This window comes from Fistularia commersonii, chromosome 28 (genome assembly GCF_037954325.1).
Source record: "Fistularia commersonii isolate RoL2024-O1a breed Wild chromosome 28, RoL_Fcom_v1.0, whole genome shotgun sequence".
NCBI classification, from domain to species: Eukaryota; Metazoa; Chordata; class Actinopteri; order Syngnathiformes; family Fistulariidae; genus Fistularia; species Fistularia commersonii.
Window position 1 is genome coordinate 9910428 of NC_141311.1, and position 25030 is coordinate 9935457.

Sequence of the window (25030 nt, forward strand, 5' to 3'; positions counted from 1 at the left end):
CACACACACATACACATGCTCGGTCCATGTGTGTGCACACATACTTGAAATATACTGGGTATTTGCTCGTCTCCTGCTGATCCCTAGAAAGGATCAGCAGTGTCATGTGACGGGACCTTCCCCTTCCCACCCAAAACCCATGCAAACTCCCTCCTCCCGCCTCCTCCTCCCCCCATCCAGGAGTTAATAAGAGGGATCCCCAGGAGACGTTTGGTGGTTATAAACTCCAGACCTGCTGAATTCTGCCCAGCCGTGCCAACGCCGAGTGGGGAAGCCATGCCCGTGCCCAAGAAAGCAGGTAGGATCGCTCCCCTCTCCAGGGTTCGAAGGTGGGAGCACCGCCGCACCCTGAAGTCACCGCCTCGCTCTTAATCTTCCTGCCGCCGGTTGCCGCGCCGCCTCTTCGACCCAGATGCAACCATTAACTGGATCGGTTTCCAATCGATCACTTCTCTCTTTTCCGTAGTTGAGTTGATGGTATTGATACTGGATCGGCGGCGCGTCGGTGTCGACCGGCCAATAATTTTCCCTGTTGTGTGTCAGACATGCACTCTGACCTCAAGACAGGAGAAAAAATGTACCAATTTTCCTTTCCCCGTCACTGTCGGGGAAGGATTCAATAATCAATAACCGTTTTTTTCTCGAGCGTGTTTTCTAAACCACTTCTGACGGGATTGATGTAATCTACGGAGAATATTGGCGTATTACAAGCGTGTGTGTGAGTTATGTAACATTATATAACCTGTAGCATCCTGGGTTCGTCGCTGCGTCAACGAAGAAGACAAATTTTCCAAAAAAGGAAGAAAGAAAATTTAACATGAGTGGGCGGAGAAGGTGCCCCCCTGCCGATGGAGGCGGCTGGAGTCGAGGCAGCGGCCAAGGAGGGCTTTTAGTTTGACAGCTTTTTAATTTTTAATTTAATCTATCATTACTCTTGAATTTACTCTGAATTTACCGGGTGAAGTACTGCAGATCGAGGTACTTTTAATACTTTCAGTGAAGTCGACTAAATCATCCATAAGAGTGCAAAAGAGAGGGTGAGATGATCGACGGCGGCCCCGTCCAGGTTAAACCCCGCCTCTCGTTCCAGTGTCAGCTGTGATTGGCCGTTCCCTACCGGACTTCACAGTGTAATTTTCCCCTTACCGAACCTCCTTCGGATCACCTTTTTCGGTTTTCTCGTCACACCCACTTGCACGCGGCCTCCCGCCTTTCCTCCTCATCAGCAACATCGGACCGGGAAAGTCAACTCTGAGCCTTCGCCACCACCTCCATTCAGCTCCCCTGCTCATTAAACATGATCTCCGGGGATAATAATTCTCTTCTGCCTGTGGGTCCAGGTTGGGTGAGAGGAGGGCGCGGGAGTCCACTAAGCACGCCGCCAAAGCAAACAGCGTTGGCGAGGTATCGGGGATTCGATGCTCCCCCGTTGGCGGCGTCCTTTTCAGCTGTTTGGCTCTCAGCAGGGGAGGGGGGCTCAGGTTTAGCGCCCGGTAGCCCCCCGCCACCCCGGGGTATGTTTGAAGTCAAATTCAGCACCCGCCAGATGTTCCACCTCCTGCCGAGCAACTTCATCACGGTATCATTTGATTGATGACACGGTGTATTATTTATAGCCCCCCCCCCGTTACCCCTCAGGACTCTCACTTCTTGATGGCCGCAATGTCAGCTCATCAATCTTTCCAACTATCTGTCTATTCCCCTGAGCCTTTCCTGTCGATGCTGCTAATCATGGTTTGCCCCCTTCCCTCCCCCTCCCCTGTGGGTTTTACCTCACCTCACCCCTCGCCGACCACCGAATATCTCACCCCGGGGGTTCCAGGTGTTCGATTGCTTCTCCCCTGCATGGATGCCAGAACCGTCCTATAAATTGGAGACGATTTTATGCCGAGTAGGTCTCTCTGACAAGACCCGGGGAGGTCGGAGAGGGTAGATCGGCATGGTGCCTTCGAGGGCGAGCGCAGAAGATCCAAATTCAGATCTGAAGCGTAATTGGATCCCGGAGCCCGAGCGGGTCGGATTAATATTCCTGCGCTCCCCTCGCTCTCTCTGGAAACACCATCAGACCTCGGTTTATTTTTTCACCAAACTGATTCATTAATTAAAAGATAAGCCCATCAGCATCGTCACCACGACAGCTAGCCTATGATTCAATTGGGGGGGGGGGGGGCATTCGGGTCATAGCATTATAAACATCGTAAGTGCGCACATGGAAGTCCACCTACCAAATTCCATTGTTGGATGGGTGAAGAGGTGGTCGATTATAGCTATCCTCATGACTTAATTGTGGGATTAAATGGGATCATCACAGCGGGGAATCCCTTTCAGATCAGCGGCCGAAGGAAGGAAATCCACTCAGTTCTACTTCTAATTCAACTCACAGACAGGATGGTTAGCAGCTACCGTTAGCGTCGTCATTTAAATCACATCATATCGTCTACATTAGCACAGAGGACAGGAATCACCAAGGGGGAACGGTTTGACGTCACGCTCGCACACACACATGGGGTTCTAAGAAGCATCTTCTATAAATTAGAAGGTCGGTCGTTAACATGGAGATCTAACCTAATGGCTGGTGAATGGGATGTGCAAAAGCTTAAAAAAAAGAAATCCTTAAGGGTAAAGTTGTCAGAGGGTCGGGGTCTAAAAAAATACCTCCAGGAAGAAAAAGCAGAAGCTGTCGTGAAAAGATGACATGGGTTTACGTTCCCCATTTCTTGGACAAATGATTGGACAACACCCGGGGACGGTGGAGTGGGGAGGGGGGTCACGGTGGCGTTAATGTAAATTAACAATATATTGCCTAATTAACCATTAACAAACAATGAAACCAGCATTTGTCACAGTCAGTGTTCTCAGAAACCTAATACTTGATGGTCAAGTCTACATCATAAATTGATAATAAGTGGTCCAAATCAAAAAATAATGTTCTAAAATACTTTATTACTAAATATTGTACAATTTATTTTGATTAGCCATCTTCGGAATTATGATTAGTATCGGGGAAGGTATACTATATTTTGGAATTTAAGGACTTTTACGTCTTTCAAACCCCGAAACCCTCTTTTATTGGTCGTCAGTAGAAATTGCATACATTAACTTGTAAATGGTTATTAGTGCAGCAATAATCTGCACAAATAACACTGCTGTTTTTGAATTTGTCTGAATGTAAATGACTGCGAAATTACATCTTGTGTTTTCAAATTTCTAGGATTACAAAAGTATTGGATTATACATGAGTTTAGACCCTGGATTATAGAGGTTACATCCTCGCAGCAGAGACAGGCGGTGGAACAAAATGTTGTTTTGAGGGGGATTGTGCTTAAAATGCAGTTCCTCCGCAAAGTTTACTCACGTACGTCTCTGCCTATTTATTTGTTTTTAATCCACAAGGCCGCAGGTGTGTTTGTTTACGGACCCCCGCGGCCTCCGGTGAGATTAATGAGGTTCCGCCTGCTACCGTGTTCTCCTGCCAGCTAGCATTTTTAGCACGCCGCCGCTAGCGACGGAGAAAATCAGAGTTAAAAACAGGGATAAATAAACCTCCGTACAAGGATGGGGGGGTTGTCTAATCCTGGCGCGGCGGGACGCATTGATGTAACGGTCTGATAGGTGAGGAAGAGTGATGAGCGCCCAGGCGTGTGAAATTGGAGAAACAGTAACCAGAGCAGCAATGACCTTCGCAGGGAAAACAGGGGGCACAGAGGGGCTCTGGGGGGCAGGCGGGCGAGGGGGGGGGGTCCCTGACAAGGGCCGGTCGGTGTTGGCTCGCAATTTTTCTAAGAATGCAAGACGACGCACCGGCTCGATCGCGGGGGATTGATGCGGGGTTGGGTCACGGCGGAGGGCTTCGTCGGCCGGGCGAGAGACGCGTCTCCTTTCGAACATTTTATACTTAGACGGAGATTCCTGCTGTCAGGGGCCCCTGATGCAGAAACCGGAACCTCTTGAATCAGTGCGACGCTGCCCGAGCTGCATGCCTCCCTCTGATCTGCAGCATGTCGGGAACAGATTATTTACTGGGGCCGCCGGTTGCTGTCGACGATGGGGCGCAGAAACAGGAGACGCCTTAGGTGTGTGTGTTGGGGGGGCTTGACAGGGGCCAAAGTATTTGGCTTGTTTACAGCAAGAGCTTGTTCCACCTGTGTAATGCTCACCGATTAACATGCTGTGGGACTCACACCCTCTTTCTCTAACCCTCTGCAGGAAAGAGGAACGCCGCGGCCGAGGAGGGTGAGCACCTTCTTCATCTGTCAATAACGCTCGCTGATCAATCGAACGGGCGATGCTAACTAAACCAATTTACGCTCACAGTGAAGCTGCCGCCCTATGAGCCGAACATCCCCGAACCCACCGCCAGGGCCGACTTCATGAAGCGTAAGTGACACACTTTGCCGGTTGGACGTTTGGAGTGGGGGGACCGTGCATCCTCCCGCTGTGCCCTGAAGGGACAAATACAGCGATACAAATACAGGGCTTGAGTAAGAGTCAGCATTTCCAAGTCTTGGACCTCCCAAATGTTCTGTAACTGTTACCTCTTTAAAGAAAAGTGGTGCTTGGCAGAAAAAAAAAAATCCACATTTTGCGCCCCGGAGAAGCAAAAACAGCATTGGGGAAGCGATCTATTAAAATCAACCCACATTGATATCTGAATTTGAAAGCATAACCAAGGCAACAACTGAGAAAAAAAAACAAGCAGGTGAAATCAGCCATGTCTCCATGGGTTAACAAGTGACTCCAACAGAGCACTGGAGTCTATGGAAATCAAACTACAAAAAAAAAAAATACTTGGAGTCCGGACATACAGTAACTGTTCCTGATGCTTAAAAAACCAGATTACCCTGATAGCATTTCTTCCCCCTATCTGCCCCCCATCCCCGCTCCCTTACACAGACTGGCTTCCCGTCTCTCTGGACGATAAAACTGCACAGAAACTGCTATGGATATCAGAGGCCGGGGCCAAGGTGGCTCGCACCTCAGACGCCGTCTGCCCGTACCCCACCAGGCCCGAGAGATACGAGCACTCCCCACAGGTAGGCACACCCTCCCATACCCCCACCCACCCGCAGGAGGCTGCATGAGAACGACAAAAAATCCGAATACTAGGGAATAGTACCTGTAATTATCTTGAACGGACTGCCCTCTGGTGGCAGGTTCACTCGGATCAGGCGATTCCAAATAAGACAAACACTAACCTTCCCCAGGGGGGAATTATTTTGTTTCAGGTTATAGGTATTTAAGTTAATGTAGTAGCATGGTCACAAAGGGTCACTGCTGAGCATGCTGCATTAACCCCGGGCTTCCGTGTTTTACATGATCATGTGACAGCGTCCTCCTCCGCTCTCACAGGTCCTCTGCAAGGAGTCCCTGCAGGGCTCTCGAGGGTACTGGGAGGTGGACTACGACGGCTGGGTGGTGATCGGAGTGGTCGGGGAGAGCGCCCCCCGGAAGGGACAGGATGGGCCCTGCGGCCTCGGGGAGAACAGCAGCTCCTGGGGCGTCGGCTGGGCGGGCTCTTGCTATCAGGTGTGGCACAACGGCGAGAACGTGGACGTCCAGCTCCCGCTGACCCCCACCCTGGGGGTTTACGTCGACCAACCCGCCGGCATCATCAAGTTCCTGGTGGTGGAGGGGGAGGCCGAGAAGGAGGTGCGGCTCATTCACAAATTCAAAACAAACACCCAGGAGAAGCTTTTCCCGGGCATCTGGGTCGGTACAAACTCCTTCTGCCTCATTCGGAAAAAAGATCAGTGACCAGGCGGAGAGGATTGCTTGGGGGTCTGGGTGGGTCTGGGTGGGGGGGGGGTGACCTTGTATAAATTGTAGGTGTCAGGAGGTTCGGGGAACAAGAGGCCGGGAGTTTAGATGGTTCGTCCGTTGCATGAAAAGATCTTTCGTATCGAGTCAAAAGACCCTGTTTATTTATTTTGTGTCATTCTATTTTAAAAGTTGAGCAAAGTCTTTCCTGTTTTTCTGCCTGTTTCACTTTATAGCTTCTACACTTTCCTGCGTGAGATTACGTAGTCAATAAATACAGCTGTTATGTAATAACACATGAATCCTCGTGTGATATTTCACGTGAAAATGGTGCCCCGAGAGGCCACGGGGGGCCACTGCACTTCTGACATCCACAACACGAGGCGAGGCGTTGGTCTCGTTGTTGCTCCTTTATTTGAAACATAAAAGTACTGAACACAACATGGTTGTTTTCCCAAAAAAAGTCAGAGATGGATATTTTTCCTTTTAAAATCAAGCCATCTCTCTCACGCTCTCACTTTCTCTCTCTCTCTTTCTTTCTTTCAACCACTTTCACATTCATTCAACCAAGATATTTGGAGCAAAAAAAAAAAAAAAATTGTTTAATTGGATATTGGTTTACAATCATTCCATCAGTCAGTCATTCATTGGCAAAGAAAATAAAAGTACAAAGAGGCATGATTAGTATCTTGCTGGTGTCCCTGCATCCCCCCCAACTCACAATTTGAAAATATAACCCAATGAGGATCAGAGTCATATTGAGGGGGGGTGGCGGGGGGGGTCGGCCGCTTGTAAAATAACGGGAGAATTACGATCGCCTGGAAGTGATACCAACAATGCGTTGAGCCACGAGATCGACAACGACGGAGGTTTGCCATCACAAGTTCGGCTTAGACAACCCACACCGCCTGATGAGGAGATGAGGGTTTGGCAAGGGGGTTGGGGGGGGGGGGGGGCAGGGTTTCGCTTAGCAGCTGTGACTCTTTCCGAATTATGAAATATTTTTTTAAAAATCTAGCTATCGCCCGGCTCAGGTGAAAAAACTGCTGATTCCATTGGGACTGTAAATGTGCAGGGGTGGGGAGTGGAAGTTGAGGGCTATTCTGATGCAAAGTAAAAGCACCGTGAAGCTCAAAAATGATCCCCATAATAATTGTTTCAAAAAAAAAAAAAAAAAAACGCGTTGTCACATGCTCCTCCGAACAAGTATTTTGTGAAAAGAGAAAGGTGAACTTGCCATCTAGTGTCCAAAGTTTGTAACTGCCATTTCCTCACAGTGGCGTTTAAGAGTCTATTGCAGCCATGCGAACTGTTAACCCCCCCCACCCCGACCCCGTGACCCAACCTGTTGGCTGCAACCGCATTTGAGACGGTTACCCGCGGTGACAACCAAAGACTCAATTGAAATTTTGCAGGGGGGGGGTGGCGTCAAAAAAAAAAAAAAAAAAAAAGAAGAAGAAAAACGGCTTAACGTGCAGGTAACGGCTTAAAATGTGTTCTTACTGGGCTGGTTGACCTATTTTCGGGTCAAGACGCCAGGCTAAGCGAGTCAGCGAGGTTCTGGAGTCGCACTGTAGAGTCAAGTTCAGTTTCAGCTCCAGGGGCCCCTACCCTGGCCCCAACCCCAAATTACTAAAACGCAACTAGCTTGGTTTAGCTAACAGCCGGTAAACATTATGAAAGGGGGCGGGGCCTCGTCAAAGGGGCCGCTTACAGTTTCAGGAGAGGCTCGGTAGCAGGAAGTGAGGGAACACAGGGGAGGTTGTCAGAAGGTCGCTGCCACCAGCAGTCGAAATGTATGACTGGGTTTTATAGTTTGTTTTGGGAAGTCTGATAAATGAAGCTGCAGCTTTAAATCTGCATGTTGTTTTGTGTAGGTTTAAAAAAAAAAGAAGTGTTGGGGGTGGAAAAGCATCAGTGGCGATGATGTGCACACCCCAAACCACTGCGGGATTTTCAGTTAAACAGATGACATTCACAGTCAAAATGCTGCAATCGGGTTCTTTTACTGCCGACGTGAAGGGGCGGATTGAGGGTCGCCCGATTGCGTCCTGTAAAACCTCCCCGCTGTTAGCATTGGAAACACTAGGCGGATTAGCGTGCAGCGCCGCCGGACCCCGCCCGGTATCCGAGGTGTCGGGGGTGTGATTTGAAATTCACGTGTGCATCTGTCCGGTCCAAACAGAGTGTCGTGTGGGGGTGTGGAGGGGTGTAGTATTCATTAATGCGTAAGGTGTAGTGATACGGTGGGTGGTATAATAGTGTTGACGGTGTTAGTGTTCCTCTTGAAAGTCACTCCACAAAGTAGATGCCGTGAAATTTTTTTGTGTGTGTGTGATGGGGGGGTAATAAGGAATAAAACCGATGCTTCACGCTGCGGTGACGTTGCATCTGCTGGCTCATCGCCATAGCAACCCAGCCATGTTTCCTTCACACTGATTCGCTCCTTCTCTCTCTTTCTCTCTAAGTCGCTACCCAGGCCCTCTCCCCACCCCTCCCCTCCCTCACCCCTCTCCTCAGTGCTTGAGAGAGAAGTCCCCGGTGTTGAGGCGGGGACGAGGGAGGGCCCCGAACATTTCCGTACCATCGGTGGCGCCGGGGACCAGCAGGGCCTTCATGCTGGCGGCGATGTGCTCCAGGTCAGCGCAGCCCACCTGAAACGAAGGAAATCCACTCACAGTTCTACTTCTAATTCAACCCACAGACATGATGGTTAGCGGCTACCGTTAGCATCGTCAATTAAATCCCGTCATATCGTACACATTAGCACAGAGGACAGGAATCACCAAGGGGGAACAGTTTGACGTCACGCTCGCACACACACACACACACACACACACACACAGGGTTCTAAGAAGCTCTTGCATCTTCTACAAATGAGAAGGTCGGCCGTTATCGTGGAGATCAAATGACTGGTGAATGGGATGTGCAAAAGCTTAAAAAAAAAAAGAAGAAATCCTCAAGTGTAAAGTTGTCAGAGAGTCAGGGTCTGAAAAATACCTCCAGGAAGAAAAAGCAGAAGCTGTCGTGAAAAGATGACATGGGTTTACGTTCCCAATTTCTTGGACAAATGATTGGACAACACCCGGGGACGGGGAGTGAGGAGGAAGGTCACGGTGGCGTTAATGTAAATTAACAATATATTGCCTAATTAACCATTAAAAAACAATGAAACCAGCGTTTGTCACAGTCAGTGTTCTCAGAAACCTAATACTTGATGGTCAAGTCTACATCATAAATTAATATTAAATAGTCCAAAAATAATGTTCTAAAATACTATATTACTAAATATTGTACAATTTATTTTGATTAGCCATCTTCGGAATTATGAGTAGTATTGGGGAAGATACTATGTCTTGGAATTTAAGACATAGTATTGTTTCAGCCCACCTAAAACAATGCATTCAAACAATAAATGGATTTAAATGAGAGCAGTGGTGACTGACTGTGAAACTGACAGTCCGTTAAACCATGTGATCGAGGGTGGAGTCTCACCCGTTCTCCGCTGCTGCTGTCCCCCGGAGCTGCCCTGCCGCCCCTGCAGCCCCAAACGGGCACGGACACGGGCAGAGAGCGGGCCAGCGCCATGGGGTGGGCATGTCGGGACGAGTGACCCATAGCCATGCCCCGCGAGGGCGGAGGGGCGTCCTCACTCAGCGAGCCTGCGACACAAACACACACACACGAGGTGTGGTGTAAGGGTGATCACGGTGCATTGATCGACAGGTGGAAGCCCCTCCTCCCCCCTTACCGTCAGTGCTCTCCTCCTCGCCGTCTGACTCGAAGAAGGGCTCGCAGTCCCGGGACAAGGAGTCCTCATCCATCGAAAACACACCTGGAAACCAAAGAGCAGCTCATTCCTCACAGACGCGGCCGGGGGGACGTCCGGAGAGCAAATACACAAACAAGCTCCGAAATCAACTGCACTGCATGGTTTAACCTGGACGACTGAGATATTTTTCACATCTACAGAACATGGAAGGAACCCAGATGGGAGAACATGGAGAGAACACACACACACACACACACACACACACACACAACCCAGGCAGATTGAAGTGGGACCCTTCTTGCTGCGGGGGACACGTGGATAACACTGACAGTTTTTTTTTTTTTAATTATTCATGAAATGTCAACCTTGATCAGATTTAAATGGTCTCGAACCTCTAGGAGTGTGATGTTGCTAAATTCAAAGGGTGTGTTTCTATTACTGAGTCCGAGTCAGTTTAAGAATTAACCATTCTCCTTTCATTCGTTCACTGAATTTCTTGGCGTGTTGTGAGCCGTGGGGATGTCGACATCATTTCCTGTCGGCCACCCCCGTGTTGCCGCGCCGGCTGGTACATGTTCCAATTTGAGAAATTAAAACAAAATGAAGAGTTTGCTGCTCGACCGCGATCACGCCCTCACCGGCACTTTCATTCCCGTAGGTTCTCCTGTCGTCCATGTCCTCCTCCTCCTCCTCCTCCTCGTCCTCGTCCTCGCATTCTTCCTCCACGTCCACGATCCCGGACCTCTGCCTCCCCTGCTTGGCCGCCTCCTTCTCCTGCTCCCTCTCCCCGTTGCCGCCCTGCCCGCCCCCCTGGCCGGGGACAGCCCCCGGGGTGTAGATGGAGGGGTAACTTTGGGAGAACAGCCTCCCATTGGGGCTGACTCCTCCCACCACGCCATCTACTGACGGGTTCTGAAACGACACACGTTTAAAGAACCTGTGAGGCGGCTGCGGGAGGGGGAGGGGCCTGAGTGAAGCGCAACTCACAACTCACCCCTCTGTGTCCGGGGTCAGAGGTCATGTCAACTGCCAGCTTGGCTCCTCCCTCTACCCCCACCTGGCGTGTGTGCCGGTGAGCCGTTAGCAAGGTCGTCGAGTGCAGCACCCCGATGTCGTCCACGTAGCGGCGGGCGGACTCGGCCAGGAACCCCTGACCCCACACGCTGTAGGAGAAGTCGCACTCCCGGGGAAAGGCGCCGCCGCTTTCCCGTTTCCTCACCCCTTCGCCCTCTACGGCGCCCGATGGCCGGAACTTCTTGCACGCCGTGAGGATGGCCAGGTCGCAGCCGGACTTTTGACAGTACGCCTCGGCGGCGGCGAGAAGCACCAGCCAGCTGTCTCTGTGGTTGTCCGGGATCTCGGGCTCGGACGACTGGGTGATGGAGGCCATGGCGGTAGCCGGGAGGCGCGAGCGGCTTCAGCAGACGTTCTTCAGGGGCGGGGTGCCGTCTTGCCGGCGTGTGGCGTCCGTGCAGCTGAGGACGAAGGGGTGGAGGCACTGGGTGACCTCGCGACGTGACGGGCCGGGCGACTTCCTTCGACGCTGGAGGGAGCCAGGGGAGAGACGGCGCCAAGATGCTGCTGTTAACCTGAGAAGTTAAGAGGAAAAAAAAACCAACCTCAATGGTAGCTGGAAAACTGGATCGTGACTCTGGATGAACAGCAAGTTGAATTTGGTGTCTTTCAGAGAGCGTCAGAATGACGTGACGCGTATTGAGTCCAACACCAGGGAACGCTCTACTTGATAGTCAAGTCCAAAGTCCTTTCATTCATTCATCATCTACACCGTCTAGCCTGCACTCAGAGTTGTGGGGGTGCTAGAGCCTCTGTCGGCAGTAATTAAGTCAATCACAGGGCCACATATGGAGGCAGACAACCATTCAGACATCACATAGAGACATACAACCAGTTACTCTCATTCCAAGCTGTCGTTGGGCACTTTGGCAATTTTTTCAAAATAACTTTCTGCATGTTTTCTGACTGCCGGAGGAAACCGGAGAACCCGATGGACACCCACGCAGACAAAGGGGTACACTCAACAAAGGAAGCGCCCCTGTCAGATTCGAACCCTCTTGCTGTGAGGGGAACCACTGCTCTATTGTGCCAAGTCAGTTTAATCAAATCTGGGATTTGCTTTCAAATTTACCAAACTTCTTCCTTCTAACTCCAGTTCTGTCATTTTGGGGCTTTTGGCCTACATTAGAATAATTTAAAAATTCCTTCGCAATGAGCTATTTCTTATGATAGCTGCATACACTTTGTGCTTGACACTGAACTAATTATTTAAACATTTCATATAAAATCAGACTGACAGGCCTGCAGTTTGAAAAACATATCTCGGGGAAATTACAAAAAAAAAAAAAGCAGCTTCATTCCCACTTTTACGCTCCTTCTGCTGGAAAACTAAATAAAGTTGCAGCCTCTCATCTTCCACTTTCAACCCTGACCTCTGGGGTCAAGGCCGGGTCAGAGGCCCACAGTGCCCTCTTGTGTCCGGGGACCTCCATTTCTAAGCTTTGATATCCTGGTTTTCCTTTGAAATCGAGTCATAGTGGGCTATCGGGCATTTTTGCGGAAATAATGTAACCAAGTTTATTTCATCTGGACTCCAATATCTTCAGAGGCGGCGGAGCAGCCAGGTCGGTCACTGCAAAAAAGTGAGGCCTCTGGGTCACGATCACCCTAATGGTATCTAGGAGTTCACCTTGTCAAAACAACTCAACAGGTTGTTAGACTTGCAGCCAAAGCAATTCTCCCGTCCTCCAAAAACTACACGATCCGAGCCCAATTTCCCGAGAGGATTTTCTGCTCGGAACACTAGTGGAAGAGGTGGGGGTGCGTCTAATAAGATTGTTGTGTCGTCGGTTCGGTGCAAAAAAGTCACTTTGCAGGTTTGAACCTGATCCCGGCGAGCGACTTAGAGAAACGGGAAAAAGTGTGCACACGGAAATTTTAGGTCAAAAGAAAGAGGGGGGGGACATCTAGGAGGATCGCCATGGTGCTTTGCAGTTATTCTGCAAGTCAGACACGCTATGTGAACGCTGGCCGTGACAGGGCGCGTATAAATGTATAAAAATCCGTGCATTTAGACATTGAACGCAGCATGGATTATCCAAATCTGCCTGCTGCCGCAGCGCCTCAATGGGGCAGCTGCTCAGCAGCCGATGCTAACCCGCTGTAGCTTTGCAACTTCATGACACCCACAGACGCCGCGTCCCCTTTCGGACCCGCGGCCCTTTAACCGGGCGGTTGGAGGGGGGCTAGGGGGGTGGGGGGGCTAGGGTAGGGGGTCGCTTTGAAACGGCGATCGGTTCCTCCCCGTCTCTGCGGGGCTGCAGCTGTTGTTGTTGATCTTGTTTATTCAGTGTTGTGTGCAGCCTCCCGAGGATGGAACCACATTTCACCTCCATTTTTCGGGCTTTTTGCGGACGCCGGTGCGGCGGCGGGGAAAGAGAGGACGACAAGGGCGGCAGGAGGGGGTCTTCGCCTACCTGCTCGGGTTCCTTCCTTCACGTTGTCACTTGTTTGTCGATGTTGACGTGACTTCTTGCGATCACACGTCTTCAGTCTTCAGCCTTCACCCACTGCTTCTCTCCCCTTAGCTAGGGCTCCTCAGCAGCGGAAAGCTAGCGAGGCTTAATATAGTGATTCCTGGTGAGATTTTCAAAATAAAATCAAAGTCGACGACCGTCTTCTGTGCGATTGCCTCTTAGGAAAGTACATACCCGTATTCAGCCGTGTGATATAGTGGTGTGAAATATTTTTTAAAGTCACCGATTATCGACTTTTCAACAGATTCGACTTCTGCAATCGTGAAACGCCGAGGGATTTCGCCACACCGTGCTCTTATTGTGAAAAGCGGCATCGGGCTCTCAGCACTTCCGGTCATGCTGCCTCCACGGAGCTTGATCGGGCTCTGACGTCACCTGTTTACTGACTTCCAGTCGAACGCACGTTGTACACGTGACCCGCGCGGCCGTGCTCGTCCTCGTGGGTGTCGCGGGCACGTTTACGTCGCAGCTGCTGGCGAGCGCGTGCATGTGGACTAGGGTTAAACTCCAGTTTAAATGGAAACAGCTGATTTAATGAAGTGAAAGTGACTACTGGACCACATTGATGAAATATATACCTTAATTATTATTAAATCACTGATGATTTTGAGTGTTTAACACTCAACTGCTTATTGAGATTTGAGGGAGGAGAAACCAACCCAGGTACCGTTGGTCAATCCAACATTTTGGACAATTGGACACGAAAACCTGAACGGATAAACTTTTCTAATACTGTTTGGATGTATTAGACTCAGTGGCCAAAAATTAATTGAGCTATCTGAGTTGGAAAGCAACATGTATAATAATGATAAATATATATAAAGCACTTTCCATCAAAGTGCTGTGCAAATGAGAGGTGATATGAGAAGGACACAAATGAAAGTCATTCATTTTTGTCAGGGATGCAGTGAGGAAACTCATGCTGATGCCACACAGAAAGGCCCCCCGGTCGGGATGAAGGCAGGAGGCTTCTAGCTGTCAGGCAGAGGTGCTAGCCATCCGAAAGGGAAAATAAAAAAAATATTTACCATAAAACAATCAAAATTCAACACAATCCATGGCTGATTATCAACAGCAACCAGGTTGCTTCAGAAATGTCCACATAGCAGGCCTGCTTGATATCCTGAGGCGGACGGTTCCACAGAGTCAGTCCATTAATGCAATGCAGCACAAAACCTACAAGTCTGCTCCCACCCAAACAGGAAGCAGAGTGGAATGATGCAAGCAAGTAATATAACAAAAATCTATTTTTCCTGCTTGTAGAAAAAATTCTGATGAATGACTGTGTCACTTCCAGGCATTTGCCTCTTGAACTGTAAGATCTGCAGCCTTTTTTTTCTTTTTAAATCAATGATTCATAATGTGTAAAGCCAATCTTGCACGTAGCGGTAGTCTGGATTTATATCTACACAGATGCTTGTGCAAAACTCAAATTAGCAATAGTTTAATTAAAGTAAATGGTGATTTAGATGATCTGAGCAGGGTTTACTTGGCAGCGAATTGTAGCCCCTTTGTTCTGCTCCTTCTCACTTTAAGCTCTTATTGTTAAAAGCGCCTTCAAATAAAATGCATTATTATTATTGTCCACTACTATCTGTGGAGGTTCTCAGTCATACAGATTATGGTAAAATCTTGTTAAAATCTTCTTGTCTTGACAACTGGACAAAGAAATTAAAGTCCAGTTGCCAAGACAAGAATATTTCGACAAAAATACTACTACTACTATTATTATTGTTATTATTATTATTGGGGATATCTTTAGGAAAAGGTTGGATAAATGCTTGGTGCTTTTCTTTATAACTCTAAAGGGATGTTTATGGTCATTTTTAAGTCAAATCACCTTACCTGTGCTCGACAAAGTGCCGAACTGCTGCCGCCGACGGGATATCAGTAGCATTGACAGGGGGCTATCCAGGCAGCGGCTTTATCACCGAGCGGCGTGCGTCCCTTTTGTGATGTCACAGCGGGGGCCGTTTGCCATGCTGACATCAGATAGGTGAAGCGATGGCTGTCGTCAAAAAAGGCCGCCCAGACCACAGGCTCCAAATGTAGAGATTTGGAGGGCACGTTTTTTTCCAAGAGCCCAGCGCTGGGCTGTGCACCCAGAGATTGACGTCACTGCAAGCCAATAAAGACGACGATGAAGAGGAACACACCCTTAAAAAAAGCCCTTGGCGCCTTCTCAATGCTGGTACAATCCGGAGGTGTGCATCGTGACTATGGGAAAACCAAAATAGGACTAACCAGACGGACATGACATCACCATCTGACCTGCATACCACCTGTCTGTGGTACACAAAGGCTGAATGTTTTCCCAAAAGAATCTAATCTTATCTTATTTAAATGTTATTATCTGTCTTCTTTACATAAGTTACATTTTATTGCCCTTATTTATTAATTTCTGATCATTTTATATCATTTATTTTTATTTCTTTACTATAAATGGGATGACTCAATTTCCCCTTGGGACATTAGTGTTTCTGAGTTATTTTCCGAAATACATTAAAAAGACTGGTCATGTTCTCATAAATCAGTTATTTTAGTAACTAGTTAATCCCAGTAAAGTGCACTTTCGCGAAGTAAACACATCTTACTAATACACGGCACAAAAATGTCTTGGAGTATTTGAGTGATTAATATTCTGTTGTTAATCCGACCTGCTGGTTTTTATGACGTCAACATGTAGAGGCGGGGCTTCCGCAAGCAGGAAGTGTGACGTAACGTTTGTTTTGGAGCAGCGATGGAGATACGCAGCGACGACAGGATGGAGCCGAGCGATGAAGATTCAAAGGTAAGTATTCGAATTTTCCTTTCTCATTGCGGGTAACGGACGCGTTGTGAACCCCGGGAGAGTGAACACCAACGATTTGCTGTGACGTCGCAGGAGCTAAAAAATACAACGTTAGCTTGGCGTCGTGCTACAGTCGTGCTAGCTTACGCGAACAGGTCAAGCTAGTCGTCGCGTCATTTCGGACGAAAGCGAATGGGTCGAACGAGAGTCCATGAAAGTTACACTCTGAGCTCCGGTGTCTTTTTGCGAGCGGACACTTAACTCTGTTACCATAAAAGCGAACTAGTTGGCAAACTTAGGCGGACAAAAATAAAGGTTCGGCCAATTTGTGGCCAATGTCTTCCGGTCGGTTCCGAGGTCACGTGACGCCCGAGGCCACCGGCATACAAGCCCGAGGTCGGTTCCTTAACTCGTTTCGATTGAAGTGGAAAGTCACAGAAAAAGAGCTTTTGGAAGGCCTACTCACCCTGTAAAGACAGTGAAAGAATTCAGATGTTTGGGGAAACGAAGTGTCTAATACTGAGGAGTATAGCTACTGCATAGTTTGAAAAATCAGCTTAAAGTTTCAATGGAACGTTTTGCAAAACGCCAAAGTATAATTTTTCCCTCCCAAGGTGCCTATTTACCCTGAGCGAAAATAAAGCAGAAGTAACTGCAATATATGTTGACTTTTGTGAAGGTGAAAATATTACATCCCAGATTGGCTGCAGTTGCATCAGCCACTTCTTGACCAGAACTGCTCCCCTAAAAGGGGACCTCTGCAGGGCCGCCAATGCGGCATTTCAGTTTTCAGATATTTTCTTCTACCAATCACAAAATTCAAGACGAGCTACAGCTCTTACCAAGCTGCTTCTCTGTTGGCGTGTCGAGGCATGGTAAATTACCATTGTTTACCTCTTGTAATTAAAAGTACAATAAATGCTGGATATCTAATGACCAATCCAAATCATCATGATTGTGATTTTCACTGTCTTTGCACCATGAAGCCATTTCTGTTTGCTCCTCAATCGTTTGTGGTCATGAACAGAAATACAGCATGTAGCTTGATATTAGTGTTTACTAATTTCATCACTTGTATTATTCTGTTTTTTGTTTCTCTTCAGCTGATTTTTGAGAAGGAGGGGGTTTATCTGCACACCAATGCCAAGAGGAGTAACCAGGACACCACCATCCCAGGCTTCATACGTATCGTGGAGCGGGTAGGACGGCCTGTGTGGGTCAGGAGTGTGAAGAATCTAAAAAAAATTGTAGATGTTCAATCATGAATTCATTGCAGGCTGGAGTGGCAGCTTTAGAGTGGAGCCCCCTGGAAGACCAGGGCCGCAGTGCACCCACGGTGCTCTTTTCTAAAAAGGTCTGTGATCATTAATCATTTTATTTCACCCAAAGGCTCTGCATCTGTTTCAACTAAAAAATAGGGAATTCTGATGAAAGTTTTTGAAAACATCTCATCTGTATTTCTGAGTAAGGGAGGTATTATTGTCGTAACTCTCAAGGATGTAAAAATGATTGGTCCTTTCATGCATATACTTGTATAGGATGCAGTTATATAGACAGATATCTCATCAAGCACCCATCGTTTTCCTAGGATGGGGAAGGAGGGGAGGAGGACACAAACTTTGATCCTGGCTACGAACCAGACTGGGCAGTCATCAGCACAGTTGCCAAAGATCGGGAGCACGTGCCCGTCAAGGATTCAGGTACGGCTTGTATTTTCTGTCACTTAACGTGCATACCCTACAAATGTAATTAACAAAAGCACAAACATCCCTGTTCGTCCCCCTCAGGCCAGTGGTCCTTTTCACTGCCACTCTCCGAGCTGTACTCCCTTCGGAGGGCCCGCTTCTCCCTGGGTCGGAACTTTCTGGTGTTGACTAGTCGCGGAGGCCACCCCCTACCCCCCCTGCACTTTCATCGTGGAGGGACCAGGGAGCTGCTCCGAGCGCTGAGTCGTTACATAAGCCTGGTCCCGTAAGGATCTTGACCTCATGTCAACTTTCTCTCTGACGTGGTGATGATGGTGAATCTCATGACTGCGATTGATCCGCTGTGTCCTGCTGACCCCCGCCCTGCTCCCCTCCAAGCCTTTGTTGACGCAACACACATTTGGAACAAAACATCACATGTCTCCTTCTGATCAGGTCACCTGTGGATGGGCGACTCTTCCTGGCCTACCCACATGACTCTGGGGCTCTGTCCGAATCCTTTGACAGGCTGCAGCTCCTGGAAGACGGAGGCGCTGACATATTTTCGGTAATGGAATTTTAACACTCAATAAAAAACGATGTTCATGTGATAGTTAGTCCTCTGTTTCCTGCAATATATATTTACAATTGCAGCACTTTTGACCTCAAAAGAAGCTATCAGGATTGTTATAAACCAGTGATTAAACTCTGTAAAATTGCTATTTATCTAAACAATTATCATATATTTGTGTTTATGAATAAAAAGTGATCGTGTTTTATTATAATCAGTCTCATAAATTGGTAATGGAGTCTTTCTTTCATCAGTAAAGTCAGGGGATCTTCATCTGCATTCTGTTTTGGATTAAAAGCGCACAACAAATTCCTGCTAATCAGAGCTACTGCTCATTTCATCCACTTAGTGATGATGCTCAGCACAATGAGTTTGGTCGTTTTGTGCTGACGTCATTTTCACACCCAGATTCTTAGTATGACTGTGTCAGTGCTACCCAATAAGGACCCATGGGTGTGTAGGACATAGCTGTCATCTCTCCTATTGTTGATGCATTCCTGTCTTAAGGCTCCTCTGGTCCTGCCTTTGTTAGTTTACTGTAAGAAATGCTCCAATTAGCAGACGAAGCCCGGCAGCGTCGCTTGATGCAGCGGGTGCACCTTGAACGTCAAAGCTAAAATGCGGCCTGCTCTATTTCGACTCCAAGCCCTGTTTTCTGTCTGTTCCTGCAGAGATTCATCCAGGACCCCTATGCAACCACGTTTGGCGGGTTCTCAAAAGTCACTAACTTCTTCAAGGCTGCTCTCCGCCCGCCAGACAGCCCCCTCCACTCACGTTCCGCTCGAGACCCCAGCTTGCCCCACCAGCTGGACGAGGAGCCTGGCTTTGAGCTCATCACCTGTGTAAGACTCGGCGGTGCTGTCTGGTGTAGGGGTACGTGTGTGCTGTGTGCACGCTGATTATTTTTATTCACTCCATGAAGGGCGTGGAGCTGGGCCCCAGGCCAGAGGTCACAAGGGGACCCATTATGGATGACTGGGAGAAGTTCCTGGACTCTGAGGGACGGGTGAAAAACCCAGACAGAGTCAAGGAACTGGTGTTCCGAGGGGTAGGAACTCAGTTCAAGTCACGCAGGGAAGACTCTCAGACTCGTCTCTCTAAACCAGCCCGTTTCTTTTCTTACCTGGTTGCAGGGCATCGCGCCCCCACTGAGGAAGGAGGTGTGGAAGTTTCTGCTAGGCTTCTATCCGTGGAACAGCACCACCACAGAGAGGGAGGAGATATTGCGGATGAAAACGTGAGTATGCCAGCCTCACCACCGCTCTCCCTCAGTTCAGGTCTGGCTGTATAAAACTCAGAAGACAGACTGGTGGATATTCCTGCTCGGCAACCACAAATCCCTAGGGATTATGCTTGAATGTATCAACAAAACTTGCATTATTTGCTCTGAATGCAAAAATTTGTTTGCAAAAGACATTCAAGGAGTTACGAAAATGGACAAATTTAAAATTTTAAAAATATAGAGCCAGACAGCAGATCTTTGCAGACACGTCCTCACCGCCCCACTCTGTCTGCAGGGACCAGTACTTCAGGATGAAGGTCCAGTGGAAGTCCGTCAGCGAGGAGCAGGAGATGAGAAACTCTCTCCTCAGAGGATACAGAAGTCTGATTGGTCAGTGCGCTAACAGAAGATCCACCCTCGCCTTCGGTGTTTGACTCTGAAATGGTCTTTGTTGTGCCGTGACAGAGCGGGATGTCAGCCGGACAGACCGGCACAACACCTTCTTCTCTGGGAATGACAACCCGGGACTGACGCTCCTTCACGATGTCTTGATGACGTACTGCATGTACAACTTTGATCTGGGTACGGTTTATTTCACCCCGACTTTTCCATCAGATACCAGTTTCCCTCCTCAGCTTTCTTTTCCTTGCTTTTTGCTCCTCCCCTTCTCAGGCCTTCTCCCAAAGGTGCCCCCCTCTGACATGTTTCCTCTCCTCCCCACAGGTTACGTCCAGGGAATGAGTGACCTGCTCTCCCCACTGCTCTTCGTCACTCAGAACGAGGTGGAGTCTTTCTGGTGTCTGACCGGCTTCATGGAGCTAGTGGTAAGAAGGAGCGCCCCCTCCGGTTGAAAGACTCGTTTTTTTTCCCCCCATCTGTCATCAGTATGGAGGTAGGGGTGGATTAGTAGGATTCTCAGTGTCGTACTTTCTCCTGCTGCAGCATCAGAACTTTGAGGAGTCTCAGGAGGCCATGAAGCAGCAGCTCCTGCAGCTCAGTGTGCTGCTGAGGGCTCTGGACCCGGAGCTATGTGACTTCCTGGGTGGGGCATTTTAAATTTTTCTCTCCATTTGACTGAACAAAATGAGAACGGGAGCTGTGGCTCTGAAAATGAAAAGGCCAGCTTTCCTTAGTGTGAACTGTAATGACAGATACGGGCGTGTGTCTCCAGCCGAACCAGTCACTGAGTAGATATTCTTTTCTGATAGACTCCCAGGACAGCGGCTCTCTGTGCTTCTGCTTTCGCTGGCTACTCATCTGGTTCAAGAGGGAGTTCTCTTTTGAGGACATCCTGATCCTATGGGAGGTGAGTGCAAAGCATCCTTCGTTATGACCGATGTCTCCGATCTCCATCCAGGAGGTTCTGAATTCCCCGTGGGATCACCGCAAAATTGCCACATGTACATGTATTAGTGACTCAACTAGTGGTGGACAGGGCTCTCTGTCTTCATGTTCTCAAGCCTGGGTTTCCTCTGGGTTCTCTATCCCACTCCCACAGTCCACAAAAACATTCAATCCTACGTTCATTGAAGACTGAATGGTCCTCAGTTATGAATGAGAGTGAATGGTTGGGTGATCGAAATGGGTTCCTGTCATTGGTGTTGCTGACAGAAAATAAAAGCTCAGGATTTGAGGGAAATGGTGTTTCTGACCGAGTCCTGCCGCCTCCCCAGGTCCTCTGGACTCGCCTCCCCTGTGAGAACTTCCACCTGCTGATCGCCTGCTCCATCCTCCAGTCACAGCGCGGAGAGCTGATCGGCTCTGACCACGACTTCAACACCATCTTGAAGGTTGGTGTCTGTGCACATGTCAGACAGGAAATCGGTAAACATGCCCGTCATCCGATCATGACACCCCCCTCCCCGATTTGTTTGCAGCACATTAACGAACTGACGATGAAGTTGGACCTTCAGAGTGTTCTGAAAGGGGCAGAAGCCATCTACCAGCAGCTTGCCCTCTGCCAAGTAAGAACCGCTGACTCCAAATCTGTCTTCCAGCTCTTTTATTGTTATTGTTATTGATGATTCGCATTAAACATTAACTCTAACTCCAAAGTCATTGACATTTAGACAGTGGGTGTTTAAACTGATGTCCTCCTCTCCCCTTCCTTCCCCAGGACCTCCCCCTCAAGGTGCAGGAGGTCCTGGGCCTTTATGTCCCGTCCAGCTCTGAAGACGAGAGCCCCGAGCTCCACCCGGCTGTAGAGACACAGCGCCCCTGGGAGCAGTCCCAGGCAGGAGCCGCCGCCCCCGCCAGTGCCTGTTGCCCCTCTCCCACCTTTTCTCAAAAAAAATGAAGGCCAGCGAGTGTCAGAGGAGACCATGAAGGTTCTCTCCACCTGAAAAGGAACAAAAACTGTAAATCACGCTGTAAGAGATTTTTACTGCCACTACGGTATATTAGCATTAGGTGGTGGTGTCGGGTCTTTTTTCTTTTAATGAATCCTCCTTAGTATTATTGCCCACGGCCACACCACAGCCTGTCCTTTCCCGTCACACCATGATGTGAGCCCCGGCCTGCGGATCCACGGCGAACACGGCACAAGTGCCTTTTGGGGCGTGTTGAATTTTTTTCCACTCACTCACACAGTGGCAAATCTGGACAGGAGGCACTGTACTCCGGGGCTGCCGCTAGCCTTTAAGCGGAGGTGTGTTCGGGTTTAACATGGATGCCATCAGATTGTCATCTCCCTGTTTCCCCGAAGAGACGGGTAATACAGGTGGCTCCCCTGGAGTCCTCTCTTTCCCGTCGGACTCGCCACCCTTCAATCCCATCCCTTACGGACAAGATGACAACCACTGACTCTTCAGTGGTGGCAATTACATGGACCAGGGAAAGTGTGCTGCCGTGTGTTCCTGTGTGTATGTTGGCACACCTCACCCCCCAAATAATCAAGGACGCCTGAATCTGTCGGTCTACTCCCCCCGCAGCCGCCGTGCAGCCTTCAAACCAGTTTTAATCCCTCGTTGGACCAGACGGCACCTTTTAGACTTTCATGGGAGAGTTCACATCTGGTGTGTGTATGTTTGCACGCCTGCTCACGCTGCCCACCCTCCATCCCTCTTCCCATATCTGCTGCTGTTTCTTACAATCGCCTGACCGCCATTGCACAGCTGAGTGTCTCCACCGGTGTTCCCCGTGGACTCGGGGGGCCGTGACCTTTGTCGCCGAGGGAAACCATTACTGATAAAAGGGATAAGGTGACGATACCCTTTCTCGCCAGCAGTGGACTCTCCCCACCGTTGGACTACACACAGCCTTGTCTGAGGTTTCTGCATGTCTCCTCATTCTTCAGCGTTAACGGTTTGTAATTTTCTGTATCATGTCCGATAACTGATCATTACCAAATAAATTAATAATGCGGCGGGCAAAGCAGGCCTCGATGGTTTCGCATTTTACCCCTTCAGATTGTATTCATCTAATGTCGTTTACATACATTTTATTCACATGGACATGGAACTCATTCACACATCCATTCGTCATCTGAACTTTAACCTGCTTTCAGGTTTGGTAGGGGACTGGAGCCAACCACAGCTGTCATTGGTTTGAGAGGCGGGGTTTAACCACTCCGCTGTCAATCAAGGCGTCAGGCAGTGACATCCGATCATTCACACCTGCTGGCACTGTTTTTGAAAGTCTCAATATTATTAATTCCTTGAGACAAATAAGAGGGTGGTTACTGAACCGCAACAAAAATTATTTTCACCATAAAGGTCCGCAGGAAGTGGTTCAGAGTTGTCCGTGTTTCGATAGATTTGAGAGCTCACGACCATGAGCAGTGCAGGGAGCGAAATGTGCTTCTCGTCCACACGGGGGAACCCTCTTGGTTCTCAGGTTTTTTGAAACTCGTTCTGCAAGGGGGGGACAGAACAGGGTCCAGAGTGGCTCCTGAAACCTGATGTGATGGGGACCGGTGGCCCCTGACCCGGTTCTGATGTCATTTAACGGAACTATGTCACTTTCCACTCAGTCGGCTTTTTTTTTCAGTTCTGAGCATTTTTTTGAATTACAGAAAAAAACATACTTTCATAATAAGATAACGTAAACTTAATGGATCCCCAAAGGGGAAATTCTTATATCAGACATTTATTTAAACATGGGATTTTGTCAAATCTCTCAAAATTACTACTTTGGTGTTGTAGCTTTTTTAATGAAAATTACTTAAAAACCCATCATCTGTAATTGATTTAGCAAAGTTGGATTAATATGGTGGAGGCACAACTAGAATCTTAAATATTTTGTTTATTTTACACCTTCTTTTTTATCTTTATTAAACCGTCCGTCTGCCCAGACCTGACTATCCTTCCGCTGCTCCTTGTCCCCCATCCTGGCACAACAAAAATCACTTGTTAATGTCGCGTCTGCCCTTGTGAACTGGTTAAACTTTGCCCCAGTCCTCCACCACACCCTCAATTCCCCCCCAACACACCCGCCCTCCCCTCCCATGGTTAGCAGGTGTCTGTGTGAGGTGAATGGCGGTGAGGAAAATAGGACCTCTGTTCCTCACTGTCCCGGGAAATGAGGTGGAAAATGAGGGGCGGGGAGCCACGCCTCCCTCTTGGACCCCACTTTCTGGATGGTCGCTGTCCCCTGCATTCACACACATAACACACACACACACACTCGTCTGTGTTGTTTGAATACAGCTGCAATGTATGAATGTAGTGGTGCACTTAAACAGCCTGGCGGTCTGTCACCGATCGGGCCCCCCCCACCCCCAAAGCGACCTCACTTGACGGGTGGGTTGGGGGTCTTTAACCTTTGGATTCCCTCCCTAAATCTGCAATCAGCGGAGGATTCTTTTCTCGTTAGTTTCACATCAGGCCACGAGTCTGAACCGTTCTCTACATGGGGTGGGGATGGGGGGCTCTGGGTCCTGGACCCCACAATCCTGGACCCTTGAGCCCTGGATCACTAAATATAATTAAATAACAAGGTTTAAGACTGACCCGCCGCTCCAAAGAATATATATTGATCATGATTAGTTCCTCTGAAATCCTCCTTCTTAACAAGTTTTCAGTAGCAGGACAAGAGAACACCAGATCAGACAGCTTTTTGGGTCATTTTACAGCGGCTTATGGCAGATCAAGGAGATGGGAAGTGACACCGATGCACCGAAGATCAGCTGGTGTGTGTGTGTGTTAGTGTGTGGGTGTGGAGCTCCCATTCCCTTCAGCCAGGTTTGAACTGTGACCCCCCCTCGGCAATCTACTGTGTTTCAGTGCGGTTACAGCCGAACTGAGGGGGCCGGCTGTAATTACATTAAGGCGAGGTTACACTGTGTAATTAATTGCAGCATTACACTGCAATTACAAAGACAATACACGTGGTAGTGGTCTTTTACTGCGACATTTAGCTGTGCTGTGTGCTGGGGCCTTTGTTCAGTAAAACACAAAAATAACGCAATCGTCGCAGAGAAACCAAGAAAAAACACTACTCTAAGTGTAGTAGCTGTTTTTTGGCAGCCGTAATACTTGTCTGATGAAATATTAAATGGTCTACCCCACTGTTTGAAAACCAATGGATGACTGATTTATTGATCGATAATTGATTTCTACTATTAAATTCTTGTTTCTCCATGAGCCAGAATCTCCACTCGGATCCACGACCTTCTCTTTCTTTCTCCGGTCAAATCTCGCGATGGTCGCGTGCCCATTTCAAGTCCCGTGTGAAACGTGAGA

At 48.6% G+C, this 25030-nt stretch overlaps 3 protein-coding genes across 3 annotated transcripts; 2 read left to right on the forward strand and 1 right to left on the reverse strand.

Annotated features, from left to right (window-relative positions):
* The first annotated feature begins 191 nt into the window (after positions 1–191).
* Positions 192–8255, forward strand: LOC147217520 (tripartite motif-containing protein 16). The gene is made up of 5 exons (XM_086175572.1): positions 192–298; positions 4207–4233; positions 4315–4377; positions 4894–5033; positions 5350–8255. Exons 1-5 carry the CDS (start codon positions 277–279, stop codon positions 5752–5754), a joined length of 657 nt encoding a protein of 218 aa, XP_086031698.1. The 5' UTR covers positions 192–276; the 3' UTR covers positions 5755–8255.
* akt1s1 (AKT1 substrate 1 (proline-rich)) lies at positions 6153–13174 on the reverse strand. Its single transcript, XM_086175571.1, has 6 exons — positions 13021–13174; positions 10524–11118; positions 10168–10441; positions 9509–9592; positions 9253–9419; positions 6153–8411 (listed from the first exon to the last, which is right to left on the reverse strand). The coding sequence occupies exons 2-6, from the start codon at positions 10917–10919 to the stop codon at positions 8274–8276; spliced, it is 1059 nt and encodes a 352-aa protein (XP_086031697.1). The 5' UTR covers positions 10920–11118; positions 13021–13174; the 3' UTR covers positions 6153–8273.
* Positions 13175–15766: 2592 nt separating this feature from the next.
* Positions 15767–22721, forward strand: tbc1d17 (TBC1 domain family, member 17). The gene is made up of 17 exons (XM_086175597.1): positions 15767–15871; positions 16975–17070; positions 17148–17225; positions 17460–17571; positions 17659–17842; positions 18013–18124; positions 18799–18969; positions 19050–19175; positions 19261–19364; positions 19645–19739; positions 19815–19931; positions 20073–20173; positions 20292–20391; positions 20558–20655; positions 21023–21139; positions 21227–21313; positions 21466–22721. The coding sequence occupies exons 1-17, from the start codon at positions 15821–15823 to the stop codon at positions 21643–21645; spliced, it is 1929 nt and encodes a 642-aa protein (XP_086031723.1). The 5' UTR covers positions 15767–15820; the 3' UTR covers positions 21646–22721.
* Positions 22722–25030: the final 2309 nt, after the last annotated feature.

What these genes read in the sequence shown, in the direction of transcription:
- akt1s1 (XM_086175571.1), bottom strand. Translation starts at nt 10,919, where the DNA reads ATGGCCTCCATCACCCAGTCGTCCGAGCCCGAGATCCCGGACAACCAC. An exon ending in CTGACCCCGGACACAGAGGG is followed by an intron (nt 10,442 to 10,523) that starts GTGAGTTGTGAG and finishes GTGTCGTTTCAG; the next exon opens with AACCCGTCAGTAGATGGCGT. An exon ending in CGAGGAGGAGAGCACTGACG is followed by an intron (nt 9,420 to 9,508) that starts GTAAGGGGGGAG and finishes TTTGTGTCGCAG; the next exon opens with GCTCGCTGAGTGAGGACGCC.
- LOC147217520 (XM_086175572.1), top strand. Translation starts at nt 277, where the DNA reads ATGCCCGTGCCCAAGAAAGCAG. An exon ending in GAACGCCGCGGCCGAGGAGG is followed by an intron (nt 4,234 to 4,314) that starts GTGAGCACCTTC and finishes TTACGCTCACAG; the next exon opens with TGAAGCTGCCGCCCTATGAG. An exon ending in CAGGGCCGACTTCATGAAGC is followed by an intron (nt 4,378 to 4,893) that starts GTAAGTGACACA and finishes TCCCTTACACAG; the next exon opens with ACTGGCTTCCCGTCTCTCTG.
- tbc1d17 (XM_086175597.1), top strand. Translation starts at nt 15,821, where the DNA reads ATGGAGATACGCAGCGACGACAGGATGGAGCCGAGCGATGAAGATTCA. An exon ending in AGGAACTGGTGTTCCGAGGG is followed by an intron (nt 19,176 to 19,260) that starts GTAGGAACTCAG and finishes ACCTGGTTGCAG; the next exon opens with GGCATCGCGCCCCCACTGAG. An exon ending in GAGATATTGCGGATGAAAAC is followed by an intron (nt 19,365 to 19,644) that starts GTGAGTATGCCA and finishes CTCTGTCTGCAG; the next exon opens with GGACCAGTACTTCAGGATGA.